This window comes from Sinocyclocheilus anshuiensis, unplaced genomic scaffold (assembly GCF_001515605.1).
Source record: "Sinocyclocheilus anshuiensis isolate Anshui unplaced genomic scaffold, SAMN03320099.WGS_v1.1 scaffold1787, whole genome shotgun sequence".
Lineage (NCBI taxonomy): Eukaryota > Metazoa > Chordata > Actinopteri > Cypriniformes > Cyprinidae > Sinocyclocheilus > Sinocyclocheilus anshuiensis.
Window position 1 is genome coordinate 74,082 of NW_015551094.1, and position 15,839 is coordinate 89,920.

General features: G+C 38.3%; 1 protein-coding gene across 3 annotated transcripts in view; it reads left to right on the plus strand.

Moving 5' to 3' along the window:
• Positions 1 to 13,481, plus strand: part of LOC107662675 (centrosomal protein of 97 kDa) — an 18,731-nt gene extending 5,250 nt beyond the window's left edge. For 2 of the 3 annotated variants that reach the window (XM_016452754.1, XM_016452751.1), the window contains exons 7-13: positions 1,884 to 2,050; positions 3,495 to 3,659; positions 3,744 to 3,868; positions 5,747 to 6,374; positions 6,593 to 6,668; positions 6,847 to 6,916; positions 12,994 to 13,481. In XM_016452754.1, the coding sequence (XP_016308240.1) occupies positions 1,884 to 2,050; positions 3,495 to 3,659; positions 3,744 to 3,868; positions 5,747 to 6,374; positions 6,593 to 6,668; positions 6,847 to 6,916; positions 12,994 to 13,337 (1,575 nt within the window). In that variant the 3' untranslated portion in view covers positions 13,338 to 13,481. Of the gene's footprint in view, positions 1 to 1,883; positions 2,051 to 3,494; positions 3,660 to 3,743; positions 3,869 to 5,746; positions 6,375 to 6,592; positions 6,669 to 6,846; positions 6,929 to 12,993 lie in introns of all 3 variants that reach the window. The other variant, XM_016452752.1, reaches the window with a different exon arrangement.
• Positions 13,482 to 15,839: the final 2,358 nt, after the last annotated feature.

Consider the following 15,839-nt stretch of genomic DNA (forward strand, 5'->3'; position numbering starts at 1 on the left):
TATCAATTAGAGCCGGATTCAGACCCAGAGAATATTGAACAAGAGGATCGCGCAGAACCTTTGCACGCACGGATATGGCAAGACATATTAGTGGTAACGTTTTGTTTTTTTGGCTAAGATAGGATGTCAAAAACTGCTTAAAAATAACTGCATTTACTATGTACAGATAAGTGCATATGTATTATTTTTTATTGTTATTTAATTCTAACATTATAACATGAATTGCAGTGAAACTTATACAGTTGAATTTATTTATAAATGGACATTTGCTGGAAAACAGTGCCATATGAGGAAAAACATTATGGATTAATGTTACTCACATTAACGGATACTATGAGTGCCAGTCTTGCAGTTTAAAGGGGTCATATGATGTTGCTAAAAATAACATTATTTTGTGTATTTGGTGTAATGAAATGTGTTTAAGTTTCACTTTCACAACGAAACAGCATCACACACCGCGGCCTTGAGTGAGCGGAGGCCGGAGGCCTAGAGTATGCGGAGACCGGCTTGAGTGAGCAGAGGTGGCGGGCTTGAGAATGGCGCGGCCGACGGATTCGACGAAGGAGGCTTGAGGCAACCACATGTGACGACCCCAGGCTGGACTCCGCTTCGTCCACGGTGAAAGCTGATCCGGCGATCCACAGCGCGAAGTTGATGTATTTCCTCAGCGACCAGCACGGATCAGCTACAGGCATGACGAAGCAGATATCGTCCTCTTTTGAAAGGCCAAACAAAGTAGTTTCGCGTTCACAACGAAACACACAGCGCCTTCACTACATGGCGGCGGCAGCAAGAATACTACAGCGAGAATAAAAGTTACGCCTTCTTTCTTTGCGTGAACATTTGGGCGGCGTTATGCAAATCTTCCCAGCAGATATCGTCCTCTTTTGAAAGGCCAAACAAAGTAGTTTCGCGTTCACAACGAAACACACAGCGCCTTCACTACATGGCGGCGGCAGCAAGAATACTACAGCGAGAATAAAAGTTACGCCTTCTTTCTTTGCGTGAACATTTGGGTGGCGTTATGCAAATCTTCCAAGATAGTGACGTAGATATGTGGGGGCGTGTTAGAACGAGCCGTTTTAGGTAGGTGTGGCTGACTCTTAACTTTTATAAAGAATATCTCTTTGGATTTGAGACTTTAGTCTTTGCAACTTTACAGATCTTCCTTATGCACCAAGAGCTTGTAACACTCCAAAGAGAAAGGAAAAATTGAAACAAAATCTAGATTACATTATGTGATGTATTTCATTTAGAATAATTCTCAATATCAATGTTCATCACACAGTACCAGATGTTTAAGTTTGCATGGCATACACCAGATTAATAAATGCAAGGTACAGTGACAAACAATAGAGCAAGTGAAAGTTATGTCAACTAGCCTGAACATCTCACTTGGTTGCCGGGCCTATTGTTAAGCCCTGGAGAGTGATCACACAGAATGCGTTCTGATTTTAACACAACGTCTGAAAAATATGTCAATCGTGACACAAGAAATGATAAAAAACAATGAATGGCCAAAAGTCTGCACATCTACACAGACCACCATTATGAAAATAGCACAGATGCAATACAACAGCAACCTGTATGAACAACTCTTAAATCTATTTCAGAAAGAGATTGATGTGGACTGTAGACCAGTGACCAATTCATATTCAGTAGTATATTGGCCACTTTGTGTTTGTTCAGTACTTTTAGATGTCATGTCTTTGAATTATCTTCATTTGAAGGCATTTCTCCTCAGAAGTGCTGTACTGTAAAATGTAATTCATTATTATTTAATCATAATTATTTAGATTCAAAGTTTAAATAAATAGCCCTAATCATTGATTTTGTTTTGTAGATGTTACTGTTTGTTTTTTCTTTGTGTATCTCATTTCCAGGTGTCATATTTAGCTCCATTGCACAGCCTAGAGCAGCTGTCCATCATGAGTAACCCATGTGTCATGGCCACACCGTCTCTGCCCGGCTGTGATTATCGCCCATATGTGGTGAGCTGGTGTCTCAGTTTGAAGGTGCTGGATGGATATGTGGTTTCACAAAAAGAGGGGTAAGTTAGATGTCTTTTTCGGTACAAGAATTACAGTCTGTGTTTAAATCTGTGTTTTACTGTTGTGCTACAAATCATTTTGAACAGACTGTCACATCATTTTGCATTTGACAGTACTTTAAGTAATGCACTCTTCTAATTTTACAGGGTTAGCATTAGCTGTTTGCTGGTCTCAAACTTTTTCAGTTAGTGCACCACATCAACAATAATTGTCTAATATCCTGGTTATGAGGGATTTCACCAACCTCTAAACAATTATCTAGCATTTTAAGTAGTGTACAAATATCCTTAGTTTCTGTCGCATATGTTTATTCAACCCCATTTTCACCACCCCTTAATTTTCCAAAACTGACCACCACAAATAGATTTTCCAAAAGGCTTTGACTTCTTTGAATAAACATGAGCAATGCATGTTTAAAAATCAAAACGTGGTGCGGGTGTTTTTATTTGAAAGCATCTTTGAACAGAACTGACTCTCTTTAGAAAAGCTTCGATGTCATTTTCATTTCATCTTTCCTATAGATCTTTTTAGTGCCGACGTCACAATTACGTCACAGCATTATCTGGAGGCAAAACAAAGGGATAACTGGAGGTGGCCAATACAAACGAGCACAGAGTCGGCTACATAAGGAGCTTAAAATGTAATCTTTAAGTGTCAGAATCGATGGAGTACACGCTCCAATTAGAAATTTTATCGCATACCTGCTGCCATTGCCAGACAAAAAAACGACGAAAGCTGTGGTTAAATCGTAAAACGAGCGGACTGGACAGAAACAAACATCAAAAATGCTCACATTTGCAGCGCATACTTAATATCAGTTAAAGTTAAATAAACTATTGTCTTTTGTTGGTATGGATTATGGTTTGGTTCTGAGTCTAAAGATTTCTCATGCATGCCCACCTAATCAGAAATTGGGGAACGAGTTAACTAATGACCAGAGGCTAAACATAAAGGAAACCGTTTGTGTCATCTCACTTTCTACAATTGCCATAAGTGCAATTGTAGACTGAGGGAACAGTGAAGGCCCATGTTATGTGTCAGTTGTGTGTTCAAGTAGTTGCATTTGCTTACACTTGCCACTGTTAGTACATAGTTATAGGCATCTAAAGATTTACATGCTCTCAGTTTCTATTTACTATACACGCTCTGATCTGGTAGGTGTGTCAGGCCACTCCTGTCAGATCGTCCATCCATTGAGTGAGTGTGTACGAGTCGGCAAATCTGGTTCCTTCCGTTAAAGTTAACATTTTCAAATAACAATCATGGTCCCGGACAGTGAGTGACATTACATATTCAGATAAAATCGAATTTTCTGTGCCGCCACACATAGAGTGTATGTCTGTGGGAAACACTGACCACCACTTGAAAACCACTGATTTATGCGATATGTAACCTTGAGAAAGCAGCTGCATTACTAATGACAACACTCTGCAATGTCTCTAGACTGAAAGGAGAATGGCTCTACAGTCAAGGTAAAGGTCGTATGTTTCACCCCGGACAGCACGCACAGCTGGTCCAATATTTGGCATCCACGTGTCCCCTGACAGCCACAACTGCCTTGGAGTCAGCAGAGGATGCTAAACTTGAGCGAATCCTCAACAAACAAAGGTAGTATCCAAAACAAACCATTTAAACCACAGCAAATCCTGATTGGTGGAGCTGCACTAATCATCAGTATGTGTGTGTCTACAGACAGCATCAGAAACAGCTGCAGCAAGCACGTCACTGCTGCTCGAGTCCATCTCGCCCCACACATCTAGATGTGCAGCAGAGGCGCATCCACAAGAACAAAGACGGGGATGTCATCGCTCATGCAGGTCAGATAACAGACTCAAGGAGGAATTCACTAAACCCTTTGACAGCACAAATGTCTGCTTCTCTTTCACCAGCAAACTGCAGTCCAGTTTAGTGGGTGCAGTGCTGACATGGCACCGTGAGTCCAATGTTTAAATGAGGTCACAGATTCCTTTCTGTAGGCATTTTTCCACATACTCCACATACAAAATGATTCCATTTATATATTTGCATCTATGTAATTTTGGTGCACATTGGCATCAGTGATATTTTTATGGGCAAGTTTGCATCATTGCCTGATTCAAATTTTTAAAAGTGGAGAAAAAGTGGAGTGGACATATTTTTTCCAATTACAGATCAATTTCTCTGTTTCCCAGTTCTCAAAAATGTAAGAGAAATTATATGTACACAGGCTTGATCATTTTATAAATAAACATAATTTATTGAGTTAACATCAGTTTGGCTTTGGCGCAAATAGGTCAATCACAATGGAAGAAGATATTTCCACTGCAGTGGATGATAATGAATATACTGTGGGGCTGATCCTATATTTAAAAAAAGCTTTTTGACACTATTGATCACAGTTTATTTATGATGATACTGGAGAGATATGATATAAGAGCAAAAGCCTTCTCTTGGTTAAGAAGTTACCTTGATGACAGCTGTCAGTTTGTACAAATATGTAATGTTAAATCGGATTTAATGAAAGTCACTTGTGGTATTTCCACAAGGTTTGGTGCTAGGCTACAAATTGTTTGTACTGTATATAAATGATATTTTTAAAGTGTCTAAAGTATTACAAATTGTTCTGTTTGCTGATGACACAAATTTATATTGTTTAGGGACAAATTTGGAACAGCTTCTGAATACAGTGGAAATTGAACAATTAGTTTTAAAAGAGTGTATGAAAATAGATTTCTGGGTGTTATAGTTGATCATAAATTATGCTGGATACCACATATAAATAATGTAAAAACTAAAGTGTCTGAATCTATTGCAGTATTAAACACAAATTTTTTTTTAATCAAACCTCATTATATATATTGTACTGTTCACTCATAGTTCCATACGTTACTTACTGTGTGGAGGTATGGGGTCATACATATAAAACCTACATAAATCCAATATACATTACAGAAGACAGCAATAAGGATTGTAACACGGGTTGACTGTTGCGAACCAACAAATATATTATTTATTAAATGAAATGCTTTAAAAGTTGTTGATTTAGTTGATTTTTACACTGCACAGATAATGTATAATGTATACAATAATTTGCTTCCAAATTGTAAATCAGAGGCTGTTTGAAATGAAAGAAGGTAAGTATAAACTAAATGGAATGTACATGTTTTAAAAAATAATAATAAAAATAGATGCATATCTGTGAAAGGGGTAAATCGATGAAATAATTGTGACAAGGAATTAAAAATGTATGGTGTACTTTGTAAATTCAAGAAATTTTTAAAAGTGAGGTGATAATTATAACTCAATATGAATAATTTGTGTATGTAATATTCAGACTATTGTATTAATGTCTGAAATGTGTACCTTCGTAGCTATGTAGTATGCACATTTTGGAAAATTATATAACTGTTTCTGTTTATTTTGCATAAATTAAATCCAGTGAGAAAAGTGATGCTCATTAGATAAATATGTAAAAAGGGTAGGCATAATAAGCAAAGGGTTCAGCCTACATCTTTTTCGTCTTTTTTTGTCATTATGTATATTTATTTATTTAATTTAAAAAAATTGTTTGTGAGGACTGAAATAAAATTTGTTGTTGTTGAATGTACATAATTCTTTTAGTGAATCAGACACTAATTCATCTTTAATGAATCTGCCCTTCTGTGTTTTTCATGTCATTTTCTCCTGTAGTGATTCATTGTCTATTATGATTATAGATGTGGATCCAGGAGTTCAGGTAAACACGTGGATGAACTCTGTGTCTTCACCCGTAGTTGCTGCTGCCCGGCTTCCACCTGCTGCTGAAGACATGATGACTCTGGAGGATGTGCATACTGATGAGGAGAAGCTTCATGGTAGTCTGCTGTCCTCCGAGTCTGCTTTTCTGCCCTTTAACACTGCTGTTCATCCTGCTTCAGCTCCTGACAGCGGTGAAGAGGAGTTTGATGATTCTCTGGCTCCTCCCACATCCACTCAGTACCACCCATCCAAGGAGGAGTCAGTAGATAGAGCTGTCCTCACTCTGACACAGGGATTAGTTCATGTTGACCACATTGACAGAACTGCCTGCTCCGACATTAACGGGCAGCAGCATGCATTTAATGGTGATGCTGGGTTACAGAACGGTACTGTGGAGGATTCAAAGTGGACTGGGATGCAGAAAGCTGCAGTGCTGCAGTGTAAAGTTAAACAATGTGAACCACATGATGCAGCTGTAAGGATTCAGTCTTGGTGGAGGGGACACTGGACGCGGTACTGCCACCCACAAGCCAAAGAAGTGCGTGCTGAGATCCGCTTGCGTAGGATGCAGGATCACATTGTCCACTTGACCGTAGAACTGGAAAGGTGAAACACTTCACGGTTCAACACATCATATGTTTGCCCATCAGGTTATAAGGTGTAAAGGAAGGAAAGTGATGCAGTTTTATCTTAATGGTCCTGAATCATTCTGGTACATTTGTGAATCACTGTTTTCTGATTAGTTCAACACACTAAAACAACTTCAACAATAACGTAAGCTTAAACAGTGTGAAGTATTTTGCTGTAACTAGTATGTTTTGCAGGGTGCGCAAGCAACAAGAAGAAGACCGACTACAGAGAAGTGTGCAAGAAGAAGCTGTGAAGTTCCTGTGGAAGCAGGTCAGTATGAAGATGACCATGAGATATGGTCATGACTAATACTACTAATGTTATCACAGTAAGGCCACTATTATAAGCCATCTTCAGCTGGGAAATGAATGATGAGTCACGAAAATGCCTGTGAATCATCAAAATTTACTATTTTCACTTTTGTCTGTGTGCTCTCATTGTCAAACAGCTTCAGGTCGTGCTGGAGTGGCAGTCATCTGTTAATGAGCAGCTCAATGTGGCAAAGAGTACTGCATTAGATCCCAGCATTCCTGCTACAGGCATGACGAAGCAGATATCGTCCTCTTTTGAAAGGCCAAACAAAGTAGTTTCGCGTTCACAACGAAACACACAGCGCCTTCACTACATGGCGGCGGCAGCAAGAATACTACAGCGAGAATAAAAGTTACGCCTTCTTTCTTTGCGTGAACATTTGGGTGGCGTTATGCAAATCTTCCAAGATAGTGACGTAGATATGTGGGGGCGTGTTAGAACGAGCCGTTTTAGGTAGGTGTGGCTGACTCTTAACTTTTATAAAGAATATCTCTTTGGATTTGAGACTTTAGTCTTTGCAACTTTACAGATCTTCCTTATGCACCAAGAGCTTGTAACACTCCAAAGAGAAAGGAAAAATTGAAACAAAATCTAGATTACATTATGTGATGTATTTCATTTAGAATAATTCTCAATATCAATGTTCATCACACAGTACCAGATGTTTAAGTTTGCATGGCATACACCAGATTAATAAATGCAAGGTACAGTGACAAACAATAGAGCAAGTGAAAGTTATGTCAACTAGCCTGAACATCTCACTTGGTTGCCGGGCCTATTGTTAAGCCCTGGAGAGTGATCACACAGAATGCGTTCTGATTTTAACACAACGTCTGAAAAATATGTCAATCGTGACACAAGAAATGATAAAAAACAATGAATGGCCAAAAGTCTGCACATCTACACAGACCACCATTATGAAAATAGCACAGATGCAATACAACAGCAACCTGTATGAACAACTCTTAAATCTATTTCAGAAAGAGATTGATGTGGACTGTAGACCAGTGACCAATTCATATTCAGTAGTATATTGGCCACTTTGTGTTTGTTCAGTACTTTTAGATGTCATGTCTTTGAATTATCTTCATTTGAAGGCATTTCTCCTCAGAAGTGCTGTACTGTAAAATGTAATTCATTATTATTTAATCATAATTATTTAGATTCAAAGTTTAAATAAATAGCCCTAATCATTGATTTTGTTTTGTAGATGTTACTGTTTGTTTTTTCTTTGTGTATCTCATTTCCAGGTGTCATATTTAGCTCCATTGCACAGCCTAGAGCAGCTGTCCATCATGAGTAACCCATGTGTCATGGCCACACCGTCTCTGCCCGGCTGTGATTATCGCCCATATGTGGTGAGCTGGTGTCTCAGTTTGAAGGTGCTGGATGGATATGTGGTTTCACAAAAAGAGGGGTAAGTTAGATGTCTTTTTCGGTACAAGAATTACAGTCTGTGTTTAAATCTGTGTTTTACTGTTGTGCTACAAATCATTTTGAACAGACTGTCACATCATTTTGCATTTGACAGTACTTTAAGTAATGCACTCTTCTAATTTTACAGGGTTAGCATTAGCTGTTTGCTGGTCTCAAACTTTTTCAGTTAGTGCACCACATCAACAATAATTGTCTAATATCCTGGTTATGAGGGATTTCACCAACCTCTAAACAATTATCTAGCATTTTAAGTAGTGTACAAATATCCTTAGTTTCTGTCGCATATGTTTATTCAACCCCATTTTCACCACCCCTTAATTTTCCAAAACTGACCACCACAAATAGATTTTCCAAAAGGCTTTGACTTCTTTGAATAAACATGAGCAATGCATGTTTAAAAATCAAAACGTGGTGCGGGTGTTTTTATTTGAAAGCATCTTTGAACAGAACTGACTCTCTTTAGAAAAGCTTCGATGTCATTTTCATTTCATCTTTCCTATAGATCTTTTTAGTGCCGACGTCACAATTACGTCACAGCATTATCTGGAGGCAAAACAAAGGGATAACTGGAGGTGGCCAATACAAACGAGCACAGAGTCGGCTACATAAGGAGCTTAAAATGTAATCTTTAAGTGTCAGAATCGATGGAGTACACGCTCCAATTAGAAATTTTATCGCATACCTGCTGCCATTGCCAGACAAAAAAACGACGAAAGCTGTGGTTAAATCGTAAAACGAGCGGACTGGACAGAAACAAACATCAAAAATGCTCACATTTGCAGCGCATACTTAATATCAGTTAAAGTTAAATAAACTATTGTCTTTTGTTGGTATGGATTATGGTTTGGTTCTGAGTCTAAAGATTTCTCATGCATGCCCACCTAATCAGAAATTGGGGAACGAGTTAACTAATGACCAGAGGCTAAACATAAAGGAAACCGTTTGTGTCATCTCACTTTCTACAATTGCCATAAGTGCAATTGTAGACTGAGGGAACAGTGAAGGCCCATGTTATGTGTCAGTTGTGTGTTCAAGTAGTTGCATTTGCTTACACTTGCCACTGTTAGTACATAGTTATAGGCATCTAAAGATTTACATGCTCTCAGTTTCTATTTACTATACACGCTCTGATCTGGTAGGTGTGTCAGGCCACTCCTGTCAGATCGTCCATCCATTGAGTGAGTGTGTACGAGTCGGCAAATCTGGTTCCTTCCGTTAAAGTTAACATTTTCAAATAACAATCATGGTCCCGGACAGTGAGTGACATTACATATTCAGATAAAATCGAATTTTCTGTGCCGCCACACATAGAGTGTATGTCTGTGGGAAACACTGACCACCACTTGAAAACCACTGATTTATGCGATATGTAACCTTGAGAAAGCAGCTGCATTACTAATGACAACACTCTGCAATGTCTCTAGACTGAAAGGAGAATGGCTCTACAGTCAAGGTAAAGGTCGTATGTTTCACCCCGGACAGCACGCACAGCTGGTCCAATATTTGGCATCCACGTGTCCCCTGACAGCCACAACTGCCTTGGAGTCAGCAGAGGATGCTAAACTTGAGCGAATCCTCAACAAACAAAGGTAGTATCCAAAACAAACCATTTAAACCACAGCAAATCCTGATTGGTGGAGCTGCACTAATCATCAGTATGTGTGTGTCTACAGACAGCATCAGAAACAGCTGCAGCAAGCACGTCACTGCTGCTCGAGTCCATCTCGCCCCACACATCTAGATGTGCAGCAGAGGCGCATCCACAAGAACAAAGACGGGGATGTCATCGCTCATGCAGGTCAGATAACAGACTCAAGGAGGAATTCACTAAACCCTTTGACAGCACAAATGTCTGCTTCTCTTTCACCAGCAAACTGCAGTCCAGTTTAGTGGGTGCAGTGCTGACATGGCACCGTGAGTCCAATGTTTAAATGAGGTCACAGATTCCTTTCTGTAGGCATTTTTCCACATACTCCACATACAAAATGATTCCATTTATATATTTGCATCTATGTAATTTTGGTGCACATTGGCATCAGTGATATTTTTATGGGCAAGTTTGCATCATTGCCTGATTCAAATTTTTAAAAGTGGAGAAAAAGTGGAGTGGACATATTTTTTCCAATTACAGATCAATTTCTCTGTTTCCCAGTTCTCAAAAATGTAAGAGAAATTATATGTACACAGGCTTGATCATTTTATAAATAAACATAATTTATTGAGTTAACATCAGTTTGGCTTTGGCGCAAATAGGTCAATCACAATGGAAGAAGATATTTCCACTGCAGTGGATGATAATGAATATACTGTGGGGCTGATCCTATATTTAAAAAAAGCTTTTTGACACTATTGATCACAGTTTATTTATGATGATACTGGAGAGATATGATATAAGAGCAAAAGCCTTCTCTTGGTTAAGAAGTTACCTTGATGACAGCTGTCAGTTTGTACAAATATGTAATGTTAAATCGGATTTAATGAAAGTCACTTGTGGTATTTCCACAAGGTTTGGTGCTAGGCTACAAATTGTTTGTACTGTATATAAATGATATTTTTAAAGTGTCTAAAGTATTACAAATTGTTCTGTTTGCTGATGACACAAATTTATATTGTTTAGGGACAAATTTGGAACAGCTTCTGAATACAGTGGAAATTGAACAATTAGTTTTAAAAGAGTGTATGAAAATAGATTTCTGGGTGTTATAGTTGATCATAAATTATGCTGGATACCACATATAAATAATGTAAAAACTAAAGTGTCTGAATCTATTGCAGTATTAAACACAAATTTTTTTTTAATCAAACCTCATTATATATATTGTACTGTTCACTCATAGTTCCATACGTTACTTACTGTGTGGAGGTATGGGGTCATACATATAAAACCTACATAAATCCAATATACATTACAGAAGACAGCAATAAGGATTGTAACACGGGTTGACTGTTGCGAACCAACAAATATATTATTTATTAAATGAAATGCTTTAAAAGTTGTTGATTTAGTTGATTTTTACACTGCACAGATAATGTATAATGTATACAATAATTTGCTTCCAAATTGTAAATCAGAGGCTGTTTGAAATGAAAGAAGGTAAGTATAAACTAAATGGAATGTACATGTTTTAAAAAATAATAATAAAAATAGATGCATATCTGTGAAAGGGGTAAATCGATGAAATAATTGTGACAAGGAATTAAAAATGTATGGTGTACTTTGTAAATTCAAGAAATTTTTAAAAGTGAGGTGATAATTATAACTCAATATGAATAATTTGTGTATGTAATATTCAGACTATTGTATTAATGTCTGAAATGTGTACCTTCGTAGCTATGTAGTATGCACATTTTGGAAAATTATATAACTGTTTCTGTTTATTTTGCATAAATTAAATCCAGTGAGAAAAGTGATGCTCATTAGATAAATATGTAAAAAGGGTAGGCATAATAAGCAAAGGGTTCAGCCTACATCTTTTTCGTCTTTTTTTGTCATTATGTATATTTATTTATTTAATTTAAAAAAATTGTTTGTGAGGACTGAAATAAAATTTGTTGTTGTTGAATGTACATAATTCTTTTAGTGAATCAGACACTAATTCATCTTTAATGAATCTGCCCTTCTGTGTTTTTCATGTCATTTTCTCCTGTAGTGATTCATTGTCTATTATGATTATAGATGTGGATCCAGGAGTTCAGGTAAACACGTGGATGAACTCTGTGTCTTCACCCGTAGTTGCTGCTGCCCGGCTTCCACCTGCTGCTGAAGACATGATGACTCTGGAGGATGTGCATACTGATGAGGAGAAGCTTCATGGTAGTCTGCTGTCCTCCGAGTCTGCTTTTCTGCCCTTTAACACTGCTGTTCATCCTGCTTCAGCTCCTGACAGCGGTGAAGAGGAGTTTGATGATTCTCTGGCTCCTCCCACATCCACTCAGTACCACCCATCCAAGGAGGAGTCAGTAGATAGAGCTGTCCTCACTCTGACACAGGGATTAGTTCATGTTGACCACATTGACAGAACTGCCTGCTCCGACATTAACGGGCAGCAGCATGCATTTAATGGTGATGCTGGGTTACAGAACGGTACTGTGGAGGATTCAAAGTGGACTGGGATGCAGAAAGCTGCAGTGCTGCAGTGTAAAGTTAAACAATGTGAACCACATGATGCAGCTGTAAGGATTCAGTCTTGGTGGAGGGGACACTGGACGCGGTACTGCCACCCACAAGCCAAAGAAGTGCGTGCTGAGATCCGCTTGCGTAGGATGCAGGATCACATTGTCCACTTGACCGTAGAACTGGAAAGGTGAAACACTTCACGGTTCAACACATCATATGTTTGCCCATCAGGTTATAAGGTGTAAAGGAAGGAAAGTGATGCAGTTTTATCTTAATGGTCCTGAATCATTCTGGTACATTTGTGAATCACTGTTTTCTGATTAGTTCAACACACTAAAACAACTTCAACAATAACGTAAGCTTAAACAGTGTGAAGTATTTTGCTGTAACTAGTATGTTTTGCAGGGTGCGCAAGCAACAAGAAGAAGACCGACTACAGAGAAGTGTGCAAGAAGAAGCTGTGAAGTTCCTGTGGAAGCAGGTCAGTATGAAGATGACCATGAGATATGGTCATGACTAATACTACTAATGTTATCACAGTAAGGCCACTATTATAAGCCATCTTCAGCTGGGAAATGAATGATGAGTCACGAAAATGCCTGTGAATCATCAAAATTTACTATTTTCACTTTTGTCTGTGTGCTCTCATTGTCAAACAGCTTCAGGTCGTGCTGGAGTGGCAGTCATCTGTTAATGAGCAGCTCAATGTGGCAAAGAGTACTGCATTAGATCCCAGCATTCCTGCAGCAACTCCCATCCACACTGAGATCTCCATCCCTGAGTCTGGTTTTCATTCCCCTGGAGAGCGACAGGCAGCACTGGACAACAGCCTGAGCAGCACGGCCACGACTGGATCTCCAGAAACAGTGCGCTCTCTTGGGCCTCTGCCAGCAGCCACGGGGGACAGTCAAGATGGCAGTCTGTTAGAGCAGTATCTCTCATCTGTGCAGCGACAGGACGAGGAGGAGGAAGAGGATAAAGGAACGGGTGACAGAACAGGAACACCTCAAGATCCATCTGATCTCTCTCCTCATGGTAAAGACTGTAGAGAAGTATGTAGGTATGTGAAATAAATGTGAATTGATTTGATAGTCTGCTGCAGTTTCAACCATTTGAAAGCTGAATAGCCTTTATTGTAAATATTTGTATGTGTGCATCTGGATATTTACAGTATGTGCTGCAACAAGTGGTCAGTGTGGCATAAGTGTTCATTTATTTCACATTTTTATTGTTTTTTTTTCTCTGTTATATATTTTAAAAATCATTTTTGTAAATAAAGTTTTACTTTCACCATTGTGGTAATTTCCATCAGTACTTTAGCACACAGTTGAAAGACATGTATTTATTTGTGTTCTGCACCAAAATGTAATTTGTTTTGATTACATTTTAATTGTTCACTTTAGAAGTAATTTTAAAAAGTATGAAATGCTAACTTCGTATTACTGTGTGGACTATAACAATATTTATACCTTCATGTCTTGCAGCTACTGGATCTCTAACTCAGTGATTCTTAATCCCCAACCGACTTGGTTTGGTTGTATTTTTAAGGAGTTCTGAGTATGACAAAGGCAAACCATGTTCATAAGAAAACTTTCATAATGTTGTTTTGATGATATTTGAACCATTGAAAACCAAAAAATTATATATATTTTATGAAATGTTCACAATTTGGCTAATCAGTTTTAAAGTATTCACAATGTAAAAAAAAAAAAAAAAAAGATGAATTGGATTCTTTAACAGCACCCCCTCCCCACCCAAAATCCAAAATGTAAGACATGCAAAATGTGCAGAGCAGGGGGTCCCCAGGACCAGGATTAAGAACCACTGCTCTTACTAACACTAGTACCACTAGATCAGGGGTGTCAAACATACGGCCCGCGGGCCGAACACGGCCCACAGAGGTGTCCAATCCGGCCCGCAGGATGATTTAAACAATATTATAAAATAATAAATAAAACATAATTTTGAAAATTAAATAAAGTGTATTCGCTACAATATTTTACTTTGAATTTAAAGCGGAACAAATGGCTCATTTATTTACGTTGATATTACGCCTCGCGATTCGGGACACCTACATGAGCGTTTTAAAGCGGCGCCAGAATCTCGAGCAGCACCAGGATAATATGATGATAGCTGCGTTGTAACTGATGGTTGTGGGGCAATTTTCTGGTGATTTTAAACATGTCCAAAAGAAGAAATTTGACCTGGAAGGGCGGACAGGCTATTTAAGGAGAAATGGAAAGAAAGTAATCTCAACGCCGACAGGTATGTTTAATCACAACTCGTGGCTGTGGTAAATGTGTGCAATATTAAACGACACTGTGACGCACTGGACAGCTTCGCATGGAGAAAGTAAATGAGCGAGGAGTGTGCGATATTTATTGTGTACTAATATCCTAACTGTTGTTTTAATGATGTGCGAGCTGACATTTTGTAACTTTGCAAAAAACAAACAAACACATCATGAGAGTTTTTCAGTTTACAATATAATTCAATATATGGGGGAAAAAATAAAATGCCCTGTAAGAAATTTAGTTTTTAATATTTATGTCGTGATAGTTAAGTAATGTCTAACTATATCAAGAGTGTTGGGTAGGGAAAGCCCCTTTTACTGGAGTACGGCCACGTATGAAGTGTTTCTTGGAGGTTATAGTACGTTGAAGAATGATCATATGACTTTTTACATACGCCATGTGACCTGTAAATGCGAAAAAGCCGTTTCCATTGCAGTTTTGCGAATTATTCCTTTTTCGCATTGCCTGAAAAACCACCTCATGCAAGCATTCATAAAGACAATCACTAGCTTAGTTTCTAAACGAATCAGCCGTTTTGAATGAATGAGTCAATGGATCACACATTAAGACGGAGACTTGCTGCCACCTACTGGCGGCTTTAGTGTCATATTTATTTATCCATGACAGGCTTAAACCAACCAAGTTGCTATCTCAAACACACACTCTGCAAAATATGGTAATTTTCACTCTCAAAAAAAAAAGACATTTTGTGTCAATATTGCACACCCCTAAAATAACCAAGCATCATCTTTAAAAAAAAAAGTTGTCCTAGATTTTTTTTTTATTATATTGTAGTTTGTATGGTTAATATTAATGTAATTGTGAGCAAACTAGGGTTTTACTAAAGGTAATTCGGCCCGCACAAGGGGACATTTTCACCGATCCGGCCCTCAACTTTAAATGAGTTTGACACCCCTGCACTAGATGGAGCTCATTATCCAAGACTGCAAGGTATCATAACCAAAAATAACAGCATAGTCTTTTGGTTTGGTTGGATTTTTTTAAGGAGTTCTGAGTATGACAAATGCATACCATGTTCAAGAAGCAACTGACTAACAGAAGGGTAAGATGGGGGAAGAAGCCCCCCTTAAGAACAATGTCCATATACTGATAAACTACCAAATTTATATATTTTTTATCTAAAGGCCAAATGAATCCTAATAATTTCATTTTCGGGCAAAAAATGCCATCAACTAAATGGCATCTTGGCAGTGTGCATATTAGCAGTTTAATTTGAATGAATCCGGTCCGTTCCATGTGGGGCCCCCGCCCCCTCACACA